This window comes from Antechinus flavipes, chromosome 4 (assembly GCF_016432865.1).
Source record: "Antechinus flavipes isolate AdamAnt ecotype Samford, QLD, Australia chromosome 4, AdamAnt_v2, whole genome shotgun sequence".
Lineage (NCBI taxonomy): Eukaryota > Metazoa > Chordata > Mammalia > Dasyuromorphia > Dasyuridae > Antechinus > Antechinus flavipes.
Genome location: NC_067401.1, coordinates 482580243 through 482605281, shown reverse-complemented (window position 1 = coordinate 482605281; position 25039 = coordinate 482580243). Strand labels below are relative to the sequence as shown.

The 25039-nt window shown below is 34.6% G+C and overlaps 1 protein-coding gene across 4 annotated transcripts in view; it reads left to right on the top strand.

Annotated features, from left to right (window-relative positions):
- The window catches only part of BTBD8 (BTB domain containing 8), a 157609-nt gene that overhangs the window by 88922 nt on the left and 43648 nt on the right, over positions 1-25039 (top strand). For 3 of the 4 annotated variants that reach the window (XM_051999997.1, XM_051999998.1, XM_051999996.1), the window contains exons 11-17: positions 709-846; positions 1524-1653; positions 4212-4273; positions 11885-12602; positions 12893-12980; positions 16002-16135; positions 17257-19614. In XM_051999997.1, the coding sequence (XP_051855957.1) occupies positions 709-846; positions 1524-1653; positions 4212-4273; positions 11885-12602; positions 12893-12980; positions 16002-16135; positions 17257-19614 (3628 nt within the window). Of the gene's footprint in view, positions 1-708; positions 847-1523; positions 1654-4211; positions 4274-11884; positions 12603-12892; positions 12981-16001; positions 16136-17256; positions 19615-20923; positions 21832-25039 lie in introns of those variants that run through there. The other variant, XM_051999995.1, reaches the window with a different exon arrangement.

Below are 25039 nucleotides of genomic sequence, written 5' to 3'. Positions count from 1 at the left end.
AAGCTATTTGTCATCATGCCTTATACAGTACTTACCTCATCTCCCCCTTCAAGATTATAAGTTTGACAAGGTGGAAATCATGCTTATTTATACTCTGTATACTTCATAGTTCCTAGGATATTGTCTTTTAATGCATTAAATGTTTAATTATCCTTTGTCAAACTCTGTGGTGATGATTTGTTCAGAGAAAAGCCTACCTTGAGTGTCTCAACATGACCCAATGCTAAATCATCCTATTGTGCTTTTCTAGTTGATGGGACTCATAGATTACCATTCAAACATGGTCTGAAAACAATGTGGACACAATTTAGTGCTGATGGCTGTTTTTGACTGATAATGGAATTGTTTTCCCAGCAAAATTAACTATCTGACGAGTCAAATCTTCATAGGGCTATTTGCCCATCTGGCTTTACTAGAGGTCCAAGAGAAAGGCATTTCTAAAATTATAAAAATTTCCATGTAAAACAGAAGACCTTCTAGATACTTTTTAATAATCAGATAGTGTTAATGGCATTTTTATAACTTTTTCGTGAGTTTATGGGGGAGATGGAAAAAAGGAATTAATGATTTAACTTTTGGATTACTTCGCATCATCAATATTAGAGTGTCTTCTACTCTTACATCAATCTTTTGAACTTAAACTTAACTTACGAATTGTGGGGAAATCTCGGTATTCTCTGTATGTGAATGTATGCTTTTTTCCTATAGTCACAAGCAATGAGTAGCACAGCAGATCTCTTGGACAAAGTTCTTCAAGCAATTGAGAAGAACATCACCACTGAGAATAGCTGTTTACTTCTAATGGCTGTGGATACTCTGCTGAATGCTGAAAGTACAAAGGAAATGGTATTGATACAAATGTTCTAATAACAATATAACATTTACTTAACTCTCGAATATTTTTTAAATTAACGTTGGTTAAATAATATCCCAATAACAGTGATGGTTTTTTTTTTCAAACTGAATTTTCAGTGTATACAATTTGTCCAAAATATTCTTGCAGATTTTGATTTTTATAATATATTTTTTCTCTTTGATATTGATATTTGGTTTTAAAACTTGGGTTCTGTAGTGATTTGAGTAAAATATAAAAATTAAAATGCTACTGATGCTTTATTTGCATATATTAACCAATGTTAACTATTAAGTTATTGCAGGCTAGTAGTATTTTGTTCAGCAAGAGTGATAAAATTTTAATCAAATCTAATGCTGTTCCCTCGAGTATTTGACCTTGTAGTGACTTAGCCTATTATAAAGCTCCATAGAAGATACTCCTGTAGAGGTCACTGGTGATTTAAAGCAATGTTTCAGCTTTGACAGAAGAGATCTGGCTTAATAGAGCATCTGAGAATCGGGTGCTGGCCAGTAAGCTGTCATTAGGAACGTGGAGTCTACAATCTTAAAAATCTATGTGATGACATCATTCTTGTAGCTTAAGGAGTAAGTAGATTCTGAAAGGAATAATGACTGGTTGCTATGACAATGTGGCTCTCCCCAGCCGCTGATTTGTTGCTTGAACACAGGGTTTTACGTGCAAGATCCAGGCTCTGCGTGATAAGCTGTGGCTCTTCCTGGTTCAGTCTTTTTATGCTGTTCGTCACACGGAAAGCTGGAGTCTGATGAGACCAGATGATCAGCAGAAGATCCAAGCAGGTGTGTTAAATTCTTTTATCTTTATATGAGGATTATTTTTTTACCAGACACGTGGAGAATTCTTAATGAGTACCAGGATTAGAGGTGGGGTGCTTCTGTTCTTTAAAGTATTAAGTTGCCATTTACAACTAGTGATAGTACGTTTAGTCAGCCTTGAATTTGATAAAGCAGTTTTAGGAGAATTTCTTTTTTTTTGTTTTCCTAGCGCTTTTATCAGGCACACATGTAAAATGGAGACAAGACTCCCTTTTCCTATATACATCTGAGTGTTTCTATCTCCTGTACATTAGTAAAAATGTTTCTATGTTATTTATATAAAACATAATTAATACTAGATGAGTAATATGGGAAATGTTCGTCTGCATAGAACAGTTTAATCAATATGCTTTCTTGTTTCTACAAATTTTATTATTAAAGCTTTCTCATTTCTTATATAAAATCTGTTTCATGTGAGTTGTATATAAATTAGGTGGGTTTATTTCACAGATGATTGGTACAGTGATACCGTATGTGCTATTGCAGAATCTCTAATGAGAATCATAATGGTGTCTGACATTTAACAGTCATCACTTGACAGATTAGAACTAAACTAAAAACATTTTTTGCTTTGAATTTTTCTTTGTTTCAAAAATGTTAAAATGTTAAGGGTGGGGAGCTGAAAATGGCTTCAGGACCATCTTTGTTAAAGCAGATGGTACAGAAAACATATTGAAATGTTCAATAAGAATATTTACTTTAAAAGACATTTTGGATCATGTAATTTTGTTTTACATATTTTTAAGAACCAGCCATTTTATGAATTTTAACACATGACATCTGCACATACTGAAAAGTGTGATGGTAGTTTTTTGGTTTTTTTTTTATTCCTTAATTATATGTTAGATAAGTTACCTAATCCTTCTATCTTTTATTACTATGATATGTGAGCTATAGTTAAATGCAATTTGATGAATATGTAGTTTAGAGAGTTCTGTCATTTCTTTTTTGCATTTAAAAATTAGGGAGAATTTATGGTGTATATTTCTGTTAGGAATTTATATAGCACCTGTATTTATCCATTAAAAATTCTGTAGATTTAAAAAAAAAAAAAAAACATGGATCAGTCAGTGGTGTAGGTGGCATTCAAAACTCTCTCCTGATTGGTAGCAAAGTTTTTTTTGGGGGGTGGGGTGGGGGTATTTTTGTTGTTTTACTTTGTTCTTTGAGAAGATTTCTTGTCCCCAAGTTGAAATTATTATGTTTTGCATTTTAATTATTTAAGGCTATAGGAAAATCCTTCAAAACTTTGGATATCTAATTAGTAATAAAGATGGTTAATATATGAAACTTCCCATTTTCAAATATTAACTTGTAAAAATATTAATATTATAATAAGACATCCCTTCAGTTTCATATCTGTTAAAATTTATAAGACCTAAGCTATATAGAAATACTGCATTGGGTACCCCACCCCACTATCCCCCAAAAGGAAGAAACTAGATAATCTCATTCCTGTACTTCTCGTGATCTCATTGAAGTATATTCATCTTTGAAAGTGATTTGTGTTCATATATTTATGAATGTGACTGTAAAGAGTCATTTGCTTACCAAGGATCAATCCCTGCAATGCCATTTTTAGGATTCTGCTTTGTCCTACCGCATAGTTTTTATAGAATGGAGAAGATGCTATGTGGCTTCCTTCATAAATTCAGCATACTTTTCATTGGATGTTTTAATATAAATCATATAATTTATGTAAACTATCTTTACATTGTCTGAATAGATTTTTTTAAAACAATCTCCAAAGAAATAGGCATCAATTATATAATACTGATAATTTCACCCAGTTATTTCTATTTTCATCATGCTATTAGAACTTGTTTGAAAAAAATACATGAATGCTAGCCAAACTATGATGTGTATTAATAATTTGTTTATGGTAATGCAGATGTTTATTTAGATATTTTAACCTGTATCATTAAATTATAAATAATTTTGAGAAATACACACACACACACACACACACACACACACACACACATATATATATATACATATAAAGCCTTAGGGAGCCTTATATTTTCTTGTCAAAATCCCAATACCACTTTCCTCCAGTCTTTCCCAAAACTCAATATATTTATGATTCACTTGTCTTAAATTTTTAAAAAAAGTGGCATTACAAATTTTTTTTTAAAAATAGCTGTATTGTTACAAATGGTAGAGTCTTTTAAATCTGAAATTAATTGAAGTTAATTATCTCAATTTTAAAATTTTAAAAACTTAAATTTAATTTGTAAATCTTTTGTATAAGAGAATCATTTTTTTCATTTTAAGGGCACATTCAGAATTTATGTGATCATAATGTTGCCATTAATTTAAAAGGAAACTGAGAATCAGAGCAAGATTGTGCAGATTTTATTTTGAAGTTTGCAGAGAATTTTGTGAAGTGTGCTGCAGTTGTTTTCAAGAACTCAAAAATATCTCCACCCAGACATGTCCTTCCTACCTGCTATCTTCCTGCTTTCTTTTTATGAAAACAAATTGATTGCTAAAGAAATAAATCACTGTTTCTTTTACAGCTGCATTTGATAAGGGTGATGATCGAAGACTTGGCAAAAAACCAATATTCAGTAGTTCTCAGGTAAATCCCTTCATCTTCACATGTCAAATAAGAAAAATAATTCTCAAAAATAATTTCAGATTTGTTTTAAGTATTGAAATAATTCATGTTTCAATTTTGTTCCTTCATTGTTAGATTCTTTTTCACTGGATTTTTTTGGTATTTTAATTTGATATTTTATATAGAAGATTCCAAAAATATTAGTGCATTTTAAAAGTTTTAATAAGCTTATTTAGAAAGAAAGTGCTATTTTATAGTACTTATTATTTTACTGGCACGGGTGATAGGTGGTATTATACTTCTCCCATTCCTTGAAAGCCCTATTGGCAACTAAGCATATTGGAACTGTACCAGTAATTCAAATTCTTGAATTGTAGATCTAATTCAATCTTAAAATTTCTTAATTAACCTACTTATTACAAGATACATTTTTCATTTGTTTCTCTTTTCCCTATGCTAAAATATTTGAATTCCCATGCCCAGATGAACTATATCCCAGTGTCCTGAGAGAACTGACAGATGAAAATACCAAACCACTCTCAGTGACCTTGGAATAGTATCAGTAGAAGCCAGACCCAATTGAGAGATTGTAGGATTGTCAGTCCTGTCTCCCATAGCAAGCTGTTTAGTGTAGAGTCTGTTTTTCATATTCATGAATATCATTTCCCCCAAAATACAAAGTAGGTAGCAGAGGCTACTTTGCTTGGTATGCCTCGACTTGCACATAGTTGGTGCTTAGTAAATTCTAAGAAGTCATATGAATACTGTGTTTATAAACTAAATGAGTAAATAACATAGCATCATTATGATGGAATTGTCATTTGTGTGAAATTTCATATGAAATGGATCCCTTTGGGATCTTGCTCAAGGTATATTGTAACAGAGGTTCATTTATAACAGGATGTTGGGCTCTGAAATAATTTGTGATGAGATTTCACAGTGAAGTGCTTTGAAAGTCTAGAGTTAGGCCAATAGGTCATCCTGAAGTATGAGTTCATGGTCCACTGAGATGTTTAAGAGCCTACCAAACTCATTGCCATGCAGTTTTCAAAGTGACAGTGTTTTGGAAGAGCTCTAAAGATGGAGCTGTATATATATTCATTCAATGAGTAACTTTAAAGTATATATTTTAAAATAAGGTTTGATCAGAGAACCAAGATGTTGGGTCATGTATACTTGGATAAAGATATTGAAGAGGTTTGCCATTTCCTTCTCCAGAGGATTAAGACAAACAAGCCAAGTGACTTGTCCATGTTATCCAGCTTGTGAATGTCTAAGCCTACATTTAAACTCCAGTCTTCCTGATTCTAATGCAGAGCAGGCAAAGGCTGCTGTTCATAGACTGCATGTTGTTCTTGGCCTGAAAGGAAAGATGAGTTCTCTTCTTCTTTCCCTTTCTCTCCTCCCCTGTCTCATTCTCTCTCTCGTTCTCCTCTCCTCATTTTACAGATGAGGAAACTGAGGCACAGCGAGTTTAGGTGAGCTGCTTGACCACCCAGCTGTCAGAAGCAGGGTTAGAACCTGGGTCATTATGACTCCATGTCCTGTGCAGACAGGCAAAGCCTTCAAGACCCAAAGATCCCACTCAAGGATGAGGCATTAGAGGACTTTGGTGGAAGATACTCTAGTTATGGTTAAATATTAAAAAATTGCAGTAGCCATCCCTGTAGATAGAAGGAAAAAAGTCAAAGGAGGAACACAGAAGCATATAAGATGTTATAATTTTAACAAATTTTTTGTATATCTTTATATATATAAACATATGTAAACTCAATACCTAGGTATGAATAATTTAACATATTATTGCTTGTTCACTTAACTTTTTATTGAGGGTTTCTTTTATGATAAAAAAAAATTACTTTTAAAAATACAGAAAATTGTCAACAAAGCAGGAAAGGGAGCTGGAAACAAGAGCCAAATACTTAATGATAAATTAATAGACATAAGATGCAGAATTAGGCAAAATATTTTTGGATATAGCCAGCGTGGGAATTTGTTTTACTTGGCTATGTTTGCTACAAAGGATTTTGGTCTTTTGTTTTTCATTAAGGATTGGGTGATGAGAAATACTTAGTAATAAAAAAAATTAAATTAAAAAAAGAAAACCCACCACCAAATAAACCAGCTAACTATCCTAGTCCTAGCAATTAAGAAAGCAACTCAGGAATCACCAGGCTGAAGAGGCCCAAAAAAGGTTATCTGTACATTTAAGAGTCAAACTTCTATGGTAAAAAGAGCATTTGACTTGGTCTAAGACGACCTAAGTTCAGCTTTAACCCTATTACTTAACAGCTGTCAGTGCACAAGTTGCTTCATCTCTGAGTTTTGGTTTCATTGTCTGAAAACAGTAGCACCAATCTTCTTGTGCTAATAACTATAGTGTGCACATGTAATTCAAGGATAGAGTGATAGAGTTTTTTGTAAACTATGAAGTACCCAGTGCACAAAAACAGTCTTTGCTGTTTCAGTGGCTCTGGGATCTGAGATTGCTTGCTTTGTGGTCTAAAGATTTGGGTACATGTTCCACCTGTGTTGTTGTACCCATCCTACTCTGGGCAAGTCATTTCATCTCAGTTTTCTCACCTATAAAATAAGGAGGTTAAATGAACTTGATGATCTCTGAGGAGCCTTTCTGGTTTAGATCCAATAACATCACCCTTGTGGGTGCTCCTCTAGAGATACAGATTACAGACCATTCAAGCTCTTTCATTCCATATGACTATTGGCCATGTGCATTCAAATATTCTCCCTGAGCCTCCATGCAGCCAGGAATATTAGGAATTGTAATTTTTTCTCATGATATTATATGTATACAAGTGAAACATACATGCTATATGATAAGCCAACCTCTCTTTATGATCACACATATCTCTAACAGCATCCTTCATATACTTTCACTTGTACAGTTCTTAGTAACTTATCACATCCTTCCCAGGCTTAGCAGATGTCTTTCTGTTGTCCTTCAGATGACTGTCAATTTTACATCCTTGGAAATATTGAATATTCCATGACATGCAGACACATTTTTGACTATTAATAAAAAATAATACTAGGGGCTTGGGAATCAAGAATTTAAACTCACCACTTGGCCAGTGTGTGTTGACATTTTGGTTGATTGATGGAGTGATTTAAAAGCAATAACCCTTCATAGACTACAGGATGCAAGAATAAGAAAGAGCCTCAAAAGTGGTTTGGTTTAACCTGAATCTGACCTGTGGTTCTCACTTGCTTAAAGATAGCAGTGAGAGGGAACTTTCCACTTCTAAAGACTGCCCATTTCACTTTGAGATAACTCTATGATGGACCATTGCAATACTTCAAAGTCACATTTTCTCCTTTCTTTTTTGTACACACTTGGTCCTAGATCATAGGATTGCAGATTTAGAGCCAAAAGGGATCTCAGACTCTATTTCCCTCCCCCCCCCATACATACACACACACAAATACACACACTTTGCAAAGGAGCAAACCTCATGAGGTGCAGGAAAGTGAAATGCCTTTTCCAGGGTCAGAAAGATAGCATCTTATGTGAGATTTGCAGCCAAGTTCTCCTTAACTCCAGATTCACTGTATCCAGTATGTCAAAGTACCTTCAGAGTCAAGCAGAATAAGTCAAATCTTTCTTCAGTGTACGTGAAATCTTTTCCAATGATATGTAGCCCATTGTAGATCATGAAAGACCAATTTCAGCATGAAAAATTGTATTAGCTATTTCTAGTGTCTTTGCCAAGACTGTGACTAAATCCAATAAATGGGTGTCGTGAACAACTTTTTTTACAGTCAAGTATTAATTTGGAGCATAATAAATGGGGAAAAAATTGAAGTAAATAGAGGAAATAAAGTGCTCTAGCTACTTTTTAAACAGCAGGAATCCATAGTGGGATACAGAATCAATTTAAAAGTGTTAATACTACATTTGAATAATAATTGAAAAATCTTCACAGATGGCAATGATACTGGAATGATACAATAATAAGAATGAGCAGAAGTGGAGAGAGCATCAACACATGTATTCTCAGGGAATCTCAATAAGCCTCAATAAATGAAGAGGATCCCTTTCCCTTGCCAAGGTCAACCTGCCAACCATGGGATATTGATCCAAGCCATTGCTGTATATTGTGGAGTTTGTTCCTCAGCTGTTGCTTCTTTTTCTCTCATCTTCAATTTTTCTTTTTAAACACTGGATCTTATCCTACTATCTATACATATTACATTCTTAAAAAGTAACCAGAACTTTGACTCTTTTCTCCTTTTCATGGTTAAACTTCAGGAAAGGGTTTTGTACATTCATCATTTTCTATTTTGTCAGGTCCTCATAACTTCCCAATCCCTCTCAACCTGGCTATTCCATCCCTCTACCAAACTACTCCCATAAAAACTATCTTCTTCAGAGAAACTACAATTTCTTAAATGCTAACTCCTAAGGCCTTTTTTCTCAGTCTTCATTTTATTGAATGTCTGTTGACCATCCCCTTCACCAAACCATTCTCTCCTCCCAGGCTTCCATGACATGTTTAACTTGGTACTCCTACCTTTCTGTCTGTTTCTCTGCATTCCTTTTTTTTTTACTAGATCATAATTCATCTCTCATCTCATCTCCATCTTTTCATCTCTTTGAGTCTTCCTTTCCCTTTTTTCTCCTCTCTTCTCTTCTAGAGTCATAGTATACTTTCCTCACTTGAACCGAATATATGCCCACTTCTTGCTTAATAGCTAACCAAAACGGTTTCTTTAGACCAGAAAAATAGTCATAACTGTTATGATGAATAACAGTTTTTACTGTTACTCATGAGCATGAATAAGAGTTCTTCTTTGGTCTAAACCTGTAAGTTTGTCAGTATTGGAAAACCCTGGAAACTCTAGCATTTCCAAAAGTTGTCTGAGGCATTGAGGGTTTTGGTCACTTGTCCATGGTTTCACTGAGAAGGGTGTATCCAAGGTAAGGCCTAAGTCCAAGTCTTCAAGGTTGGTATTTTGTCAGCTCTTCCATGCTTCCTCTAATGAGAAATAACTAGGATGATGATAATCACAAAATGTTTGAGCTAGAAGAGAATTTAAAGAGTGTTTTGTTCAACTTCATTATTTTACAGGTGAAAAAAGCTTATCCCAGAGAGTTAACATGATTTGTTGCTAGTTAGTGGTAGAACTAGGTCTTAAACCTATTTAAATTTACGACCTTAGGATACAGTACTCTTTTTACTATGTGTTTCTGCCTCCATAAAACACAAATGATAAACATTTTCTTACCTTGTTCTAAATAGAGTTTTTTTTCCCTACATTATGCCATCTCTTTTATTCCTATGTTCACTTATATTTTTTGCATTCATTTTTCTTGGTGTAGGAACACTGTACAATTAATTCCTAAGTTTGAAGGAATGTGTATTTTTATATACCTTAATTGAAGATCTATAAAATACCATTAAACTATACTTAGCTAAGTTTAAACTTAGCCAAGGAAGGAAAAAAGTATTACGTGGTTTATTACAAATCTAAGTACATTTTAAAATCTTATTTTTATATAACCTTTTATATAACCTTCAGAATAACTTTGGAAACTCTACCAGCCTTATAAAATTTTAAAACATTTATTCATTCCATGAACAGTTAGACTACGTAGAGGTGTAAAACAAGTGGAGGTGCCCAGTTGCCTCCCATTTCTATATTTTCCTCTTATATTACATCATTCTGAACTTATTTTTTAATTTGTCTTGTGATTTAGGGAAGTCTTAAGGAGAAACTTCTTCTTACCAATAAAATCTGTTCTATAACTTCTCCTCATAGAAAGCTGTCTGAAGTGTGGAGTCAAGTAACTTGCCCAGAGCCATCACCCCAGTGTTTATATGTCAAGGGCCGTACTTTCTGTTCTATTATTTCCTGTACCATTCCATGCTACAATATAAGGAACTTAAATTTATTATTCTTTTTCCTTATTAATATTTGCATTGTATAAGAGGACTTTCAAAAGTAGGCTCAATATAAATGCTTCTCTTGAATGGTAGAATTCAGACATAATTGAGGGAAAGGTCTTTAAGCAAGGACCTTCCTTTATATTACATCTACTTAAAATGTCTCTGTGATCCATACTAGCATCTGCATATTAGCATAAGTATACTATACTATAGTTGTTAGGTCTCCTACAGTAGATAAGTATGTGGCTTTTAAATTTTTCTTTTAAAAAAATTAGATATTTGTTGATCTTATATTTTATATTGTCTACATTTCCCCCTGCATACTTCCATTTTATTCTTTGTTACAAAATCCCTCTTTTACAACAAAGAACAAAAGAAAAAAATGAAGGGAAAAAAATTCACTAAAATTAATTAACATGTTAAAAAAAGTTATATCCAATAATACATATCTATGGACTCCCACCTTTGAAAAGGAGATAAAGAATATTCTCTTTATCTCTTCTTTGAAGCCATGCTTTATAATTTTACAAATTCAATTTATTGTTTTGCAGTGTTTTTTTTTTCTTTTATATTGTTGTAGTTGTTTTATGTTATTTTCCTGGATCTGCTTGCTTCCCTCTGTTTTAGTTTGTGTAAATATTTTCATGTCTCCCTATATTAATCAGATTCATCATTTTCTATAGCATAGTAATACTCCATTACATTCATGTATCAAAATTTGCTTAATCATGCTCCATTTAATGGACATCTGCTTTATTTCAATCAGTACCATGTATTGAATGCTTACTATGTGATGGGCATTGTGCTAAATACTAAAATACAAGGAAAGATAAAAGATATTTTTTGCTCTCAAGATTTTAGCTGAGACTAAGAGATGGAAATCAGGACAGTGAATATTCCAGTCTTGACGCACAACCAATGACAATTCTTAAAGCTGAGAGATGGCTTGTCTTGTTCATGTAATTTCAAGCAGGCCAGTGTTACTGGGTTGATGAATACGTGGTGCAGTATAAAGTATAAGAAGACTGAAATAGTTGGGGAACAGCAGGTTATGAAAGGCTTTGGATGCCAGAGAAATTTGTATTGGAAGTACTGCAGTAAATATTTTGGTATATATGGAGCCTTTTTGTCATTGAGTTTCTTGAAGTATATACCTAGCCAATGAGATTTATGAGTCAAATTGTATGGATATTTTATTGTCTTTGTTTTCAGAATTTCACATTGTTTTCTAAAATGGTTGTACCAATCCATAGTTTCACTAATAACATTTTAGTACACATCTTTTGACAAGTCCTCCAACATTGGCTATTCCATCATTTGCCATCTTTTCCAGTTTTCTAGAAGCTTCAGGATTTTTTGATTTGCATTTCCCTTATTATTGATTTCATATAGTTTTTACTAATTTTTAATTTTTTGAGAGCTGTTAATGTATATCCTTTGACCACTAATGAATTGGGGAATGAGAAATACACATTTCTTACATAAAATTTTAACCTTAACTAAAAATAGCAATGTGAAATAAACTTTTATTCATTACTCTAATTCAGATGACCTTAAAAAACAGAATTCATGTTGTAAGTTGTTCATAATTATAACATGAATTTTTCTCTTTTTTCTCTTATTTAAAGGACTGAGTATTGAGTATAAAACAATTACTATATATCAAGGAGCTAAAAGTGGTACATGTTCTTTTATATCACTAAGTGTTTTCTCTTTTTTCTAGCAAAGTAGATCCATTTCAGACTCTAGTGATATAAAAAACAGATCTTGGAGAGGAAAAGACAAGAAAGACTACTGTAGTTACCCCTCCACTGATCAAGAGAAAATGAAATCTGATGGGCTAGGTGCTTCTGGACATACATCAAGTACAAATAGAAATTCTGTGAATAAATCTTCAAAACATGATGATTTAAAGGGAAGGGACAGTAAAAAAGCAGTGTCTAAGATTACAAAAGATATTAAAACTGGGGAAAAGATTGCTTCTGGAAAGCCTAGAGCTGTTATAAAGCCCAAAGTAGAAAATAATGATAACACTAAGACTGATATGTTTGCTCGACAAGATATTGAGCGTTCCTCCTCCTCCTCCTTGAGTGGACAGAAAAATTCAGTAAGTGGAAAAGGAGTAAAAACCCAGGAAGGAAAAGGAGCAGGTGCTCGGCCAAAAACAGTCACTGGAAGCTCAAATATGCCAGCTAAAGCAAAGCCTCTGAAGAAAGCCACCGGCAAGGACTCTTCCTGCCCAGGTTCCACAGGCTCTCTCAGCAAGTCAGCCAGTTCAAGTGTAGAATTACAAAGTCCCAGTGAGTGCCTGGATGAACCAAAGGAGAGTGGATCTATAAAGGAAGAGAAGCCTTCTGACAGTAAACCATCTCCTTGTAATACTCTTCAAGGACATCAAATAATGAAGAGCAACTTGGAGACTTCCAAAGGTTCTGCTGCAGGTGAGTGAAGATATCCTTCATTATTTAATAGTTTCTGCTGAAGTTCCCGGAAAAAGTAAACCTGACTGACCTTTGTTTGTTTTTGAATGCTGTGGAGGGTAAGTCTGCTAAGTCAAGATTCTGGACATCTGGGTTCTAATTGGGCAAGTCCCCTATCTCTCTAGAACTTGTCACTAAAAGGTTGAAAAAGATGATCTTGTTTGGAACTATGGCTAGTTAATTTGGCCAATATATTAATTGCTCTGCATTTAATATTTTCTATCCCATAACTCACTCTGCTTAATTTATAGCTGTGAAATCCCGGCCTGTTTCAAGGAATCCCGAGGGAATTTCCAACAAAAAAAGAGTTAATGAACATGAGACTCTCACAAGTAATAGGTAGGTCTTCATTCAAACTTTATAATATTTTTTTAAATTTTCCCCTAAAAGTTAGTCATACTCTGACTTCTTTCTAGATCAGAGATACTTAATCTTTTTTTGTGTGTTATGAACCTCCCATATAATCCTCTCTCCCCTTCTATTCCCCCGACACAAACCCCTTCTGAGAATAATGTTTTTAAATGTATAAAATATATATAAAATTACAAAGCGCAAACCAAATATTTTGGAACACAGTTATCCAAAAATATATTTATTTAATATTTTCCTCAGTCATATCTAAAATAATTTTTTATATTTGTTTTTAAAACTTTTGAGTTCTAGGTTCCTTGCCTTATCCCTACCCCCAATTAAGAAACATGTGAAGTTATGCAAAACGCATCCATAAAAGTCATGTTGTGAAAGTAAACATAGATTTCCCACCCTAATGAAAACAAAACAAAACCTCAGGAAAAATAAAGTTAAAAAGACAGAGTATGCTTCAATCTGTATTCAGACACTATCAGTTCCTTCTCTGAATATGGATAGGATTTTTCATCATAGGTTCGTCAGAGTAGTTGTGGGTCATTGTACTGCTGAGAATAGTAAAGTCATTTACAGCTGGTTGTTCCAGAATGTTGCTATTACTTTGTAATCAGTATATTTCACTTTGCTTGAGTTTATAGAGGACTTTCTGAGAGCATCCTGCTCATCATTTCATATAGAACAATAATATTCCTTCACAAACACATACCACATTTTATTGAGCCATTTCCCAATTGATGGGCATCTCTTCAATTTCCAATTTTTTTGCCCTGAAAAGAGAACTGCTACATAGAGGGTTTTTTTTTTTTAATTTTTTGGCTATTTATGCTTAGTAGTGGTGTTGTTAGATCAAAGGAGAATTTTGATTTTATAGCCCTTTGGGCATAGTTCATATCTTTTGATCATTTATCAATTTATCAATCGCTCTTATTTTTTATAAATTTGACTTAGTTCCCTCTCCATTTGAGAAATGATGTCTTATCAGAGAAACTTGTTTCAAAATTCTTTTTACAATTGCTATTGCTAATTTGGAAGTATGCTCAGAAAATTATCAAACTGTGCATGCCCTTTGATCCAGCAGTGCTACTACTGGGCTTATATTCCTAAGAGATACTAAAGAAGGGAAAGGGACCTGTATGTGCCAAAATGTTTGTGGCAGCCCTGTTTGTAGTAGCTAGAAACTGGAAAATGAATGAATGCCCATCAATTGGAGAATGGCTGAATAAATTGTGGTATTTGAATATTATGAAATATTACTGTTCTGTAAGAAATGACCAGCAGGATGAATACAGAGAGGCTTGGAGAGACTTGCATGAACTGATGCTAAGTGAAATGAGCAGAACCAGGAGATCATTATATACCTCAACAACAATACTGTATGAAGATGTATTCTGATGGAAGTGGATTTCTTCGACAAAGAGATCTAACTCAGTTTCAATTGATCAATGATGAACAGAAGCAGCTACATCCAAAGACACACTGGGAAATGAACGTAAACTGTCTGTATTTTTGTTTTTCTTCCCAGGTTATTTTTTACCTTCTGAATCCAATTCTTCCTGTGCAACAAGAGAACTGTTCGGTTCTGCACACATATATTGTATCTAGTCACAGAGGTCCTCAAACTATGGCTCGCGGGCCAGATGCAGCAGCTGAGGACATTTATCCCCCTCACCCAGGGCTATGAAGTTTCTTTATTTAAAGGCCCACAAAATAAAGTTTTTGTTTTTACTATAGTTCGGCTCTTCAACAATCTGAGGGACAGTGAACTGGTCCTCTATTTAAAAAGTTTGAGGACCCCTGATCTAGGATATACTGTGACATATTTAACATGTATAGGACTGCTTGCCATCTGGAAGAGGGGGTGGAGGGAGGGAGGGGAAAAGTCGGAACAGGAGTGCAAGGGATAATGTAAAAAATTACTCAAGCATGGGTTCTGTCAATAAAAAGTTATAATTATGAAAAAAATTACTATTGCTAGCTATTTCCCCCCATTTATTCTTTTTCTCCTTTTGCTCTGTCTCTCTTCAAAAGTATTTTGCTCCTGACGACTCCTCTTCTAATATGCCCTCCTTTTTTTATCACTCTCTTCTTTGCTGGATCACATTCCCCTCCTATTTTCCTGAAAGGCAAGATAGATTTCTATATCCATATTGAGCATGTATGTTATTTCTTCTTTGAGCTAACTCACTCCCTCCCCCTCTCCTTTCCCTGTTTCCCTCCATGGGAAAAGCTTTTTTTTTCTTTTTTTTTTTTTTTTTTTTTTTTTATGGCAGATAAATTATACCATTCCACTTCTCCCTTTCCTTTTCTTTCAGAACATTCCTCTCTCACCACTTAATTATCATTTTTTAAAGATATTATCTCTTCATATTCAACTTACAACTGTGCCATCTGTCTACATATATTCCTAACTACCACAATAATGAGAAAGTTCTAATGTGTTACAAGTTACATCCTCCCATGTAGGACAAAAATGTTTTTAAAAGAAGTTTACAGGCCCCAGGATAAGAACCCTGGTCAAGGTTTTGTCAAGAATTAGCATTTATTTATTTATTTGCTGAGGCAATTGGGGTTAAGTGACTTGCCCAAGGTCACACAACTAAGAAGTATTAAGTATTTGAGATCAAATTTGAACTAAGGTCCTCCTGACTTCAGGGCTGGTGCTCTATCTACTACGCCACCTAGCTGCCCCAAGAGTTAACATTTTTTGTAGAAAGAAAAGAAAATTTAGAAGAAATTGTGGTTTGGGGTTGGGGGGAGAGAGTATATTTAGATTTGTGGTACTTATAATTGATTGCTTTAATCTTAATTCTAAAATTGACAATATATGAAGCTTTGAATTTTTCATCTGTTTTTCAAAAAGGAAGTAGACTGTAAGTTAAATGCTTTTATAAATATTGATAAAAACATTTTTAAGTACATACTATTTACTTGAGAGTTTTGTTTGGAATTTTAAATCTGATACATGTTTTCTTTTCTTTCTTTCTTTTTTATTAGTACAACCAAGAAGGTTATTGGCAAGGGGTCTGGTGATCATGTCTCCCAAGCAGTTTTGAAGAAAAGAGGACACAGTAGTTCTGTAGGCTTACAACGAGCAAAAAGTGCTCCATCTAGTCTTACTAAAACCCAAGGTAAAATAGAAAGGCTCTGAGAATGAGCTGTTTTTTATTGCTCTGACTGCTCGATCAATTTGGAATTTGAGTAGCAGGCAGCCAAAGTACCATAGAAATCTTTCTAATTTGCTTTTCTCCATTGAATTAACATATTCTTTTTTATTTAAACCCTGTACAACCAAAATAAATAAGGGCATTTATGCTTTTTAACAGGATATTTGCACTTAGTGGAGGGGGATTAGGAGGATGGTTGAGTTTCTTTTTGTTCTTTTTTTCCCTTTCCTTTTTTTCTCTTATTTTTTATTTATGAGATGAAGAAATTGTGAGATATCTCCCAACTTAATCTGTACTTAAGGACTTTTTTGTTTCCAGCCTATGTGTTGTTTATGAAAGCTTCATTGTTAATTTTAAGAATTCTTTATTCACAATGAGTGCGCCTGCAGTGATGGTATAACTTAGGAAATTTGTAGTATGTACAAGAAAGAATTTCTCCGAAATCTGGGAATTGGAATTAAATTATAATGGAAATAGAATTTGTCATTGAGTCTATTATCATTTGATAATAGATTAAAATTAAGTTAAATATTTAAAATGTTTAACTCTTTGAAGAACTTGAATATTCAAATTAAAGTTTATAGAAACTAGGGGAAGAAGGGATTTTTACTTTAAATTGTAATGGTTTCCCAAAATTTAATTTATCATACCCTCACCATTTTTCCATTAATATTTTAGCATATATTATTTTAATGTATTGATGAACCTGATGAGAGCTACTTCAGAGTTGAGAATTAGCTTACAAGAGCAAAATAATTGATATTGAGCTTGTGTTCCACAAATTTACAAAAAACATATCCTTGATATGAGTTAAAGAATCACATAATACAATTATATGAAATCTTAAATGGAAGGAGATAGATGTAATTCTAATACTATTCACTGAGAACTAGGATTCTTTCTGCTTATTTGATGGAGAAGAAAAATGTGATTTTTAAGGGGGTTAAGATCTTTTGTCTCCTATTTAGCATCAATCAGTTCTGCCTTTTTTCAATCTACTTATTTGTATAAAATAATTTAATATTAAATGTATTTCATTCTTTGTTTCAAAGGTAGTGTATTTTTAAACTTTTTTTTTTTGCTAGGATCCCAAGGAGATTCACCAAATTCATTAAAATCTACAGCCTCTCTAAAACATTCTGAAGAAAATGTGATACAGTTAAATCCAACAGCTAAGAAAAGAGCCACAAAGCCATATGCATCTTTGGCAAAAGCCAATGTAAAAACAATGGCCAAAATTCAAGTGCCCTCAAAGAATGGAGAAACGCTTAACAATAAAGATCAGAAACAGAAAACTACTTCTGGTCAATCTACAATAAAGTGTCAGCCTTCTTCCCAAAGATCTTCAAGAAGTGAATCACCTGTGACCCTAAAGAACACATATAATGATGGACCAAAAAATTGGGCCCAGAAAATTGAACCTATTAGATTCCAAGTTAATGATAATAACAAAGCCAAACAAAAGCAACGTAGGTTACCAATTAATCCTGTACTAGAGACCAATGGTGTGAAAACATGTTCATCTTCAAGTCTGTCTGATCCACAAAAGCCATTAAATTATGAAGAAATTGATAAATCTACACTAGAATCTGAATTGTCACTTCCTCCTGTGAACATTCAGATTGTCTCTAAACCGAATGAAGCAGTAAAAAATGAAGTAAAATCCAAACACATTTCTAAGGGTAAAAATGACATAATGTATCCTGGTGATGGAGAAGGCATTAATTACAACGTGCCTAAGATACACAGTGTTACTGATGGGAGTGGTGATGCAGAGTCAAAATTTTATAGCAGCGCCCATCTAAAATCCATGACTTTAAGTCCAAATCCAGCCCAGCAGTGTGAAATTATTTGTAACTTTGTGGATAAAAATCATTTAGATTCAGAAAATAGAAAGCACTCGTCTTCAGAGAGAGGTAGCTATTTGGAACAAAAGGCTCCAACTATATCAGACATTAAAAGTGGGAAAGATACTTCAGTGAGCCTTTCAGAAAGAGTCACTCCTACTTTTAATTCTGTACAAGATGAAAGAAAATCTCATATTTTTGAGCAAGAGCTAACCGTTACTAGTCAGTTGCCGGATGAATTTTCCATGCAAGAAGACAGGCATGTTCCAAACAGAACAGATGTCTCTGATAAATGTTTTTTGAGTCAAATACCAGAAAGAAATTCTCCTAAAGATGCAAACCCAATAGGAATGCCCGAGAGCCATGAGAATCTGGAAACTCCTTTTGTGGGTCATTGGAACCTGAGTACAGGTGGGATGCACCAGCGGGAGAGTCCAGAATCTGATACTGGCAGTGCCACTACGTCATCTGATGACATAAAGCCTCGATCTGAAGATTATGATGCTGGAGGGTCTCAGGACGATGAGGGCTCAAACGAAAGAGGCATTTCTAAATGCAGCACTATGTTATGTCATGATTTTCTGGGAAGAAGTAGCAGTGATACCAGCACTCCTGAGGAACTAAAAATCTATGATAGTAGTTTAAGGATAGAAGTAAAAGTAAAAAAGCAAAGTAACTCTGATGTTTTCCAAGTCAATTCAACAAGTGATGATGACATTCCTAGGAAAAAGCCCGAAAATTTGTCTCAACAAGGGATGGCAGTGAACCATCCTCAGGAGAAAGAACATCTTCCACGAGGAGGTATCCCATTTACTCAGGAAACAGACCAGGTTTCTTCCTCAGCAGACGAAACGGAAGATGAAAGATCTGAAGCTGAAAATGTTGCAGAAAAATTTCCTTTGTCCAACCCACCTCCTCAGCAGTTCCAAGGCATTGTCAATTTGGCTTTTGAAGATGCAGCAGAAAATGAAAGCCGAGGATTTCCTGCAACTAACAATTTTAAAAGGTCAATTTTACTTTCCGTGGATGAATGTGAGGAATTGGGATCTGACGATGGGGAAGTTCATACCCCCTTTCATCGCACTATCAATTCTCTGACTCCTGAGGTTTTTGATAGTCATGAACATCATGGAAAAACTTCATCTTCCAGATACTCAGAAATTGAAGATAGTTTTTTAGAGTGCAAACAAAGTGAAAAAAGTGACAAATCAGAAGGAAATGGGAGCCCCCTCTGGGGTCCTAATGAATTTGACTCTACAGGAAAAGATAAACAGGGTACTTCAGCAAACCATGCAGCAGATATGCCACATAAAGCAGATGGACTTTGTCTCCCAGAAGATGCCAATGTGAGTGTTAGGTGTGAAGAGGACAATGAAACACAGCAGTGCATCCGGTTTTATGAGAGTGAAATAAAATCTCAAGAAAGACCTTGTCATTTAGCACTTCATCAAAGAGAACCCAGCTCAGACACACCAAAGACCAACAACTCAACCTGGTCTGTGGATTCCCAGAAGAGCCAGGTTCTGACTCAGGAAGGTCTAGTGAAAGAAATCTGCCATGCACCTACTGAAAATGCTAATACTGCTCTCACTGCAGGTAATGTACAGAAATAGAAACGCTAAATCCTTCAGAAAACTTAAATTAACAGATTTTTAAAGTTGTCTGGCGTGGTGGCCTCCATTTTAGCAAGGTAGAATTTGTTTGCCAACTAACTCAAATTTAAATGAAACTTAAAAGTTCTTTTAAATCTGAATCAGCTAGTTTGTTTCTTTACTGCTTCTCTGGAATATTAATGAAAAATAATTTACTCTTTAGTAAAAATTTTTGATAGTTGTTAGAGCCATTCTAGTGAGAGATTTTATGCGAAGGAATAAGAACTCAAGTTCCTGTAATATATTTATTTTCTGTCTAATTTAACAGGCATTATTGATTATCAGAAATTTTGGTATACATCAAGTGTGCTTATTGAACTATGCCAATGTATATCTAAGAGGGATGTGCAATAACTATAGTAACAATGTAACAAGAGCATTGACTTATTTTAATGACTATATCCATTTATTGTAGCAATTTATATGAATTTTACAGAGATTAAGACTTTCAGGATCACTATGATTCTATTCTAAAATTTTCCAATAAAAAATAAATTTCCTAAAAGAGATTCTATTTAGAAGCAATGATCCCATATGAAAGAGCTTTGGCTTGTTTCATATGGTGTGAAATGTTCTTGTCTAGTTGTTTTTTGCCTTTGTCTTCATTAATATAGTAATTCAAACTAGTGACCCATGTTTAAAATATGCAATAGCTACCTCCTAGCTCTTGTATATTCAGAACTAATACAGTGCTGACCAGCACGTTCAGCAGAACCATAACAAGTGGTCAGGCGATCTCCAGGTTGGACTCTTGTTTGTGTTCGTTTGTCCTTGCCTGCAGCTTCTCTTGCATGTGCACTAGATGATAAGCCTTGGGATGGAATGCTTTTGTTTCTCCTCTTGGAAACTGACTTACCTTAAAAGTCACCTTTAAATTACCGTGTTTTTTTTTCCCTTTACGTTGTTATTGTAGAGAAGTAGATGCCTGAGTGCATTCTGTGTTTGTGTTTACATGATTTATGTTATTTTCTGTATCAGAAGTTTTCTAAGTATAGTATGAAGATTTATTGTGAATGACCAGTGGTGATTTTGCTGCTTAAACTTCACATAGAAACATCCTTTGTTTTTTGTTTGTGTTTTTACATAAAAACAGATGCTTCAAAATTTTGTCAATTTTGTATAAGCTTTTTTTTTTCCTTTTATTACTTTGTTGGATTGTCCCTATTATGTTGAGTTAGTGTTGATCTACAAGACCCTAAGGGGGCGGCCAGCTGTGCGGTTCTTACATTGTGGAGTCTTATGGATTATTTCAGGAGACATAGATGGTTGTGACACATTGGCACACACCTGCATGTATGAGCACCGGTCTTCAAAAGCCCTTTCTCCAATCTATGAGATGGATGTTGTCGAAGCTTTTGAGCAGAACATGGAGACAGAGACACATGGCACAGTCACAGACTATGAAGATAGCCAGCACTTTGCAGAACAAGATTGGACTCTTCTAAAGCAGTTGCTGTCTGAGCAGGATTCAAACCTCAACATAAAAAACTCTGTTCCTGAAGACCTAAATTTAGCACAGTATCTGATCAATCAGACATTGCTTCTAGCACGAGACAGTTCAAAACCTCAGGGTAAAGCACATGTGGACACTTTGAGCAGATGGAGTGATCTCACATCTCCACTTGATGATTCTTCAGCAAGCCTCACTATGACAAGTTTTTCCTCTGAAGATTGTTCTTCTCCCCAAGGAGAATGGACAATTCTTGAAGTAGAAACTCAGCACTAAAGAGGTCAAAAATTTTTAGAAATTGTGAACTTCTTTACCCCTTATTTTTTATGCTTATATCCATATGATAACTGCATTAGCCAAAGGCAAACAGCCCTGGGTATGGAGGGCTCTCCAATCTTTCCAATTTACCGAGGTTAAGGTAGTTCATTTGTCAATGAGATATAATTACAGGTGAGGAAAAGTTCAAAACTCCCAACAAATGTTTTTTCTAAGAATCATGAGCATGTTGCTATAGTTCTTTGAGAAATTAGAAGTCTTGTAAGAAAAATCTTGTCTCATTTTTCCTCTCCCAGCTGGTCATTTGTTCACTTGTCCTTTAATACTCAAGATGTGAATGCACAATAAGTGGAGCAGTTCCCTTTCCTTTTGCGCTGCATATGGTAACATGGTAATCTTCAACAATAAAGGATTCACTGTGCTTGTGTCAGTTTATCTGCACCTCATCTGTGCTTATAACACTTAGACTGTGAACAACCAGATTGGGTTGGCCTTGAGTTGAAGTCAGTGATGAACATCAGGAGAGCCTTATACCCTAAGTTTCCTAAGAAATTGTAGTGAAGAAACAATGATGTAACTACTTAAGATTACATCTACTTTCTGTTACATGAGGGAAGTGGTAAATCAAGGTCAGGGTGGTGATGGTGATGGTAGAACAGGTATTTAAAATTCCCCTGCCACACTTCCCTTGTTTAGGAAGAATGAAGAAGTCCGCTTTCCTTATCTGAACAAATGTTTGATTCCTTCCCTATTTACTTTATGAGAAAAATCTTTTAGAGTCATATATTTAAGATAGATATCAACCCAGGGTAAATAAGGGAAGATTTCTGGGGATTCTTTGTGGTTTGGTGTCTATTGTACTAGTTTAGTAGTTTGGTGAGTATTTTCTTTCTGTGACTCTAGTTCCTTTTTTTTTCTGCATCTGATTACCATTCCCTCTATAATCAGGGTTGAAGATGAAGCTTTATTCTGCACTCTACTCCTGGAGAAGTACTTGAACAACTAGATGTGATTCATCTTTAGATTGACCACAAAACAAAATCAGATGAGTTTGACTGGCTCTAATCCCCTGTCTTTTCATTTTAGCCACCTCAACCCAGCTATTATAGAGGAGTTCATATCTTCTCTTTCCTCCATATTGAAAAAAGGTTTTACCTTCAAGATTTGAGATCTGAAATTTTGTGAAGTCATAAAACCATGAGGATTGGTTCACTGCAAGTTCAGTTATGTAACAAACTGAACACTCACTGATAGGCAGCAATATTTTTATATATCTGACTAATTACCTAGCAAAGACCCTTCAGTATTTATATATGACTAATTACCTGTCAAAGACTCTTCTCTCTTTAAGGTCCCTGTTCCATTCCTAACTTTGTCAGCAGATGACTTTACTTCCTACTTTACTGTAAGATTGCCATCTCTCCCATTTTCTGTACTATCATTTATCCCTCCCCAGGCAGACTTCCCTCCATTTGTACTCTTAATCCCATTTCCTTTTATTCCTTGGACCTGTTGTATTGATCATTCCAAAAATCTCATCTTCAGTGTCTGTCTGTCTCTCTCTCTCTCTCTCTCACTCTCTCTCTCTCTCTTTCTCTCTCTCTCTCTCTTGCTCTGTCTCTGTGTGTGTGTGTGTGTGTCTGTTTCTTCCCCCTCCCCCTTACTCTTTTCCCTCTACCTATAATTGTGCTCAATTCTTTCTTTCTTGTAAAGATGACTTTGTCATCTGTGCTTTTCATTGTTCAATATCTTTGCTCCCTTTTGCTGACAAACTAATAAGCATAGTTCCCCTTGCTTCTCTTTTCCTCACTACACACTCAACTCTTTATAATATACAACCTAATAGACCTCCAGATTACCTCAATTATTATCTTCAATTTTTAGACAGGATTTGACACTATTAAACAATACCCCCCATTCTTGATAATTTTCTCTTCTTTCAGTTTCTATAACACTGCTCTCTCCTGATTTTCCTTTTAACTCCTTAACTAACTTCATTCTTCTTTTCCTGATTCTTTTTCCTTTTCCTATCCTCTGAGTATAGTCTGTTATCCTTGGCCCTCTCTGTCTCTACACTATCTTCCTTGAGGATCCCATCCATTCCTAAGATTCCAATTATTTCCTTCTGTAGATAACTCTGAATTGGTATCTAGTCCCACCCTGTTTCACATTTCCCATGCTTATTGGATATCTTCCCTAAATGTTTCTGTCCCTTAAACTAGCCAAACTAAAACTGAACTCATTATTTTGTTCTTTTTGTTTCAACTACTTCGAGGTTTCTTATTTCTATTCCTATGATATAGACTTAAAGCTAAAAGAGAACTCGGCAGTTATCCAGTTTTAAGAGCACGACCTTCTTTACAGACACCCAGGCTTGAGCTTAGGCTCCCCTTTGACTTGTTCCCTGCTTCATCATGAATTGTCTTCACTTCAGGTTCTCTCATTTCTGCATCATTCTTCCATTCAAAGTAAAAATAAATTGCTTCAAAAATGATCTCCTTGCTTCCAGGTTCAACTATGTCACCTGTGCAAAAACCCGCTTCCTATTGCTTATTATAGAATAAAAAGCAAACTTCTGTCCTGGCTTTTAGCCCTCTTGGAGTCAGTCCAATGACTTTTTCTGTTTGTATTCACAAATTATATTCTCAGCAAACTAAGTTATTAGCTATTCTGTGATAGTTTGGGCCTGCATTTTCCCACTTTCTATGCTTTTGATCAGGAAATGTGTTCCTGGATTACAATTCTTCCACATCTGTGTGGAAAACTCAGTTTAGGTAACATCTTTTCCATGAAGCTCAGACAAAAGTAAGTAGTTCTTCCTCTTATCTTACAACTCTCTGCTTGACTCAGTTTTGTCATTCTGTTTTATATCATATTTGTATATTTTTCTTATTCCCACCATTAAGTTGTAAGTTAAGTCTAGAGAATATTATTTTGTATCTTTGTATTTCCAGTGTCAAATCATCTTTATACATAGTAGTTGCTTAGTAATTATATATTAAATTTATGCTTTTAGATTTGGGGTAGAGGAGGAGAGCATAGAGAAATAAAGAAGTGTGTTCCCTGCATTTGAAAGCAAGAATTGCCTCAAAGAATCTCTAGTTTGTGAATTTGCAACTTTAAAAGTAAATATAATAATCATTACTACCTTCTTTTGTGTGTTTAGAAAACCATGACATTATGTTAGAATTGTTTAGTAAAATGTAGCTTTCAGATATTTCATTGGATCTGTGGAATTAACAGTTTTGAATACTCTCTGGTGATACTCATCATAACATTATTATGTGAGATTTTAAATGTTTCAGGAATTCCTTCACATATGGTCTACCCAACATAGAAGAGAATTCCTAGTTCTTTGAATATTTGGGGAATATTAAAGCACATGGACTTTCAGTTGTCCCTAACTTGGTGTGTCACAAACTCACTTTCTTTTCTCATCACGTGTCATATTTTACATCCAAGGCATCATTGGCAATATAAAACAATCTGCTTAGGCCATCCATTCTTCTTTCCATTGCCTTTTGGGTCACCTACATTTTAAGTCTTCTGAATTTTTGAATTCCATAATTCTTGCAACACTGTGTTGCTACTTGGAGAACACTAATGTTAAAAATCTAGGCTTTTGTGGCAAGTAGCTTGCAGT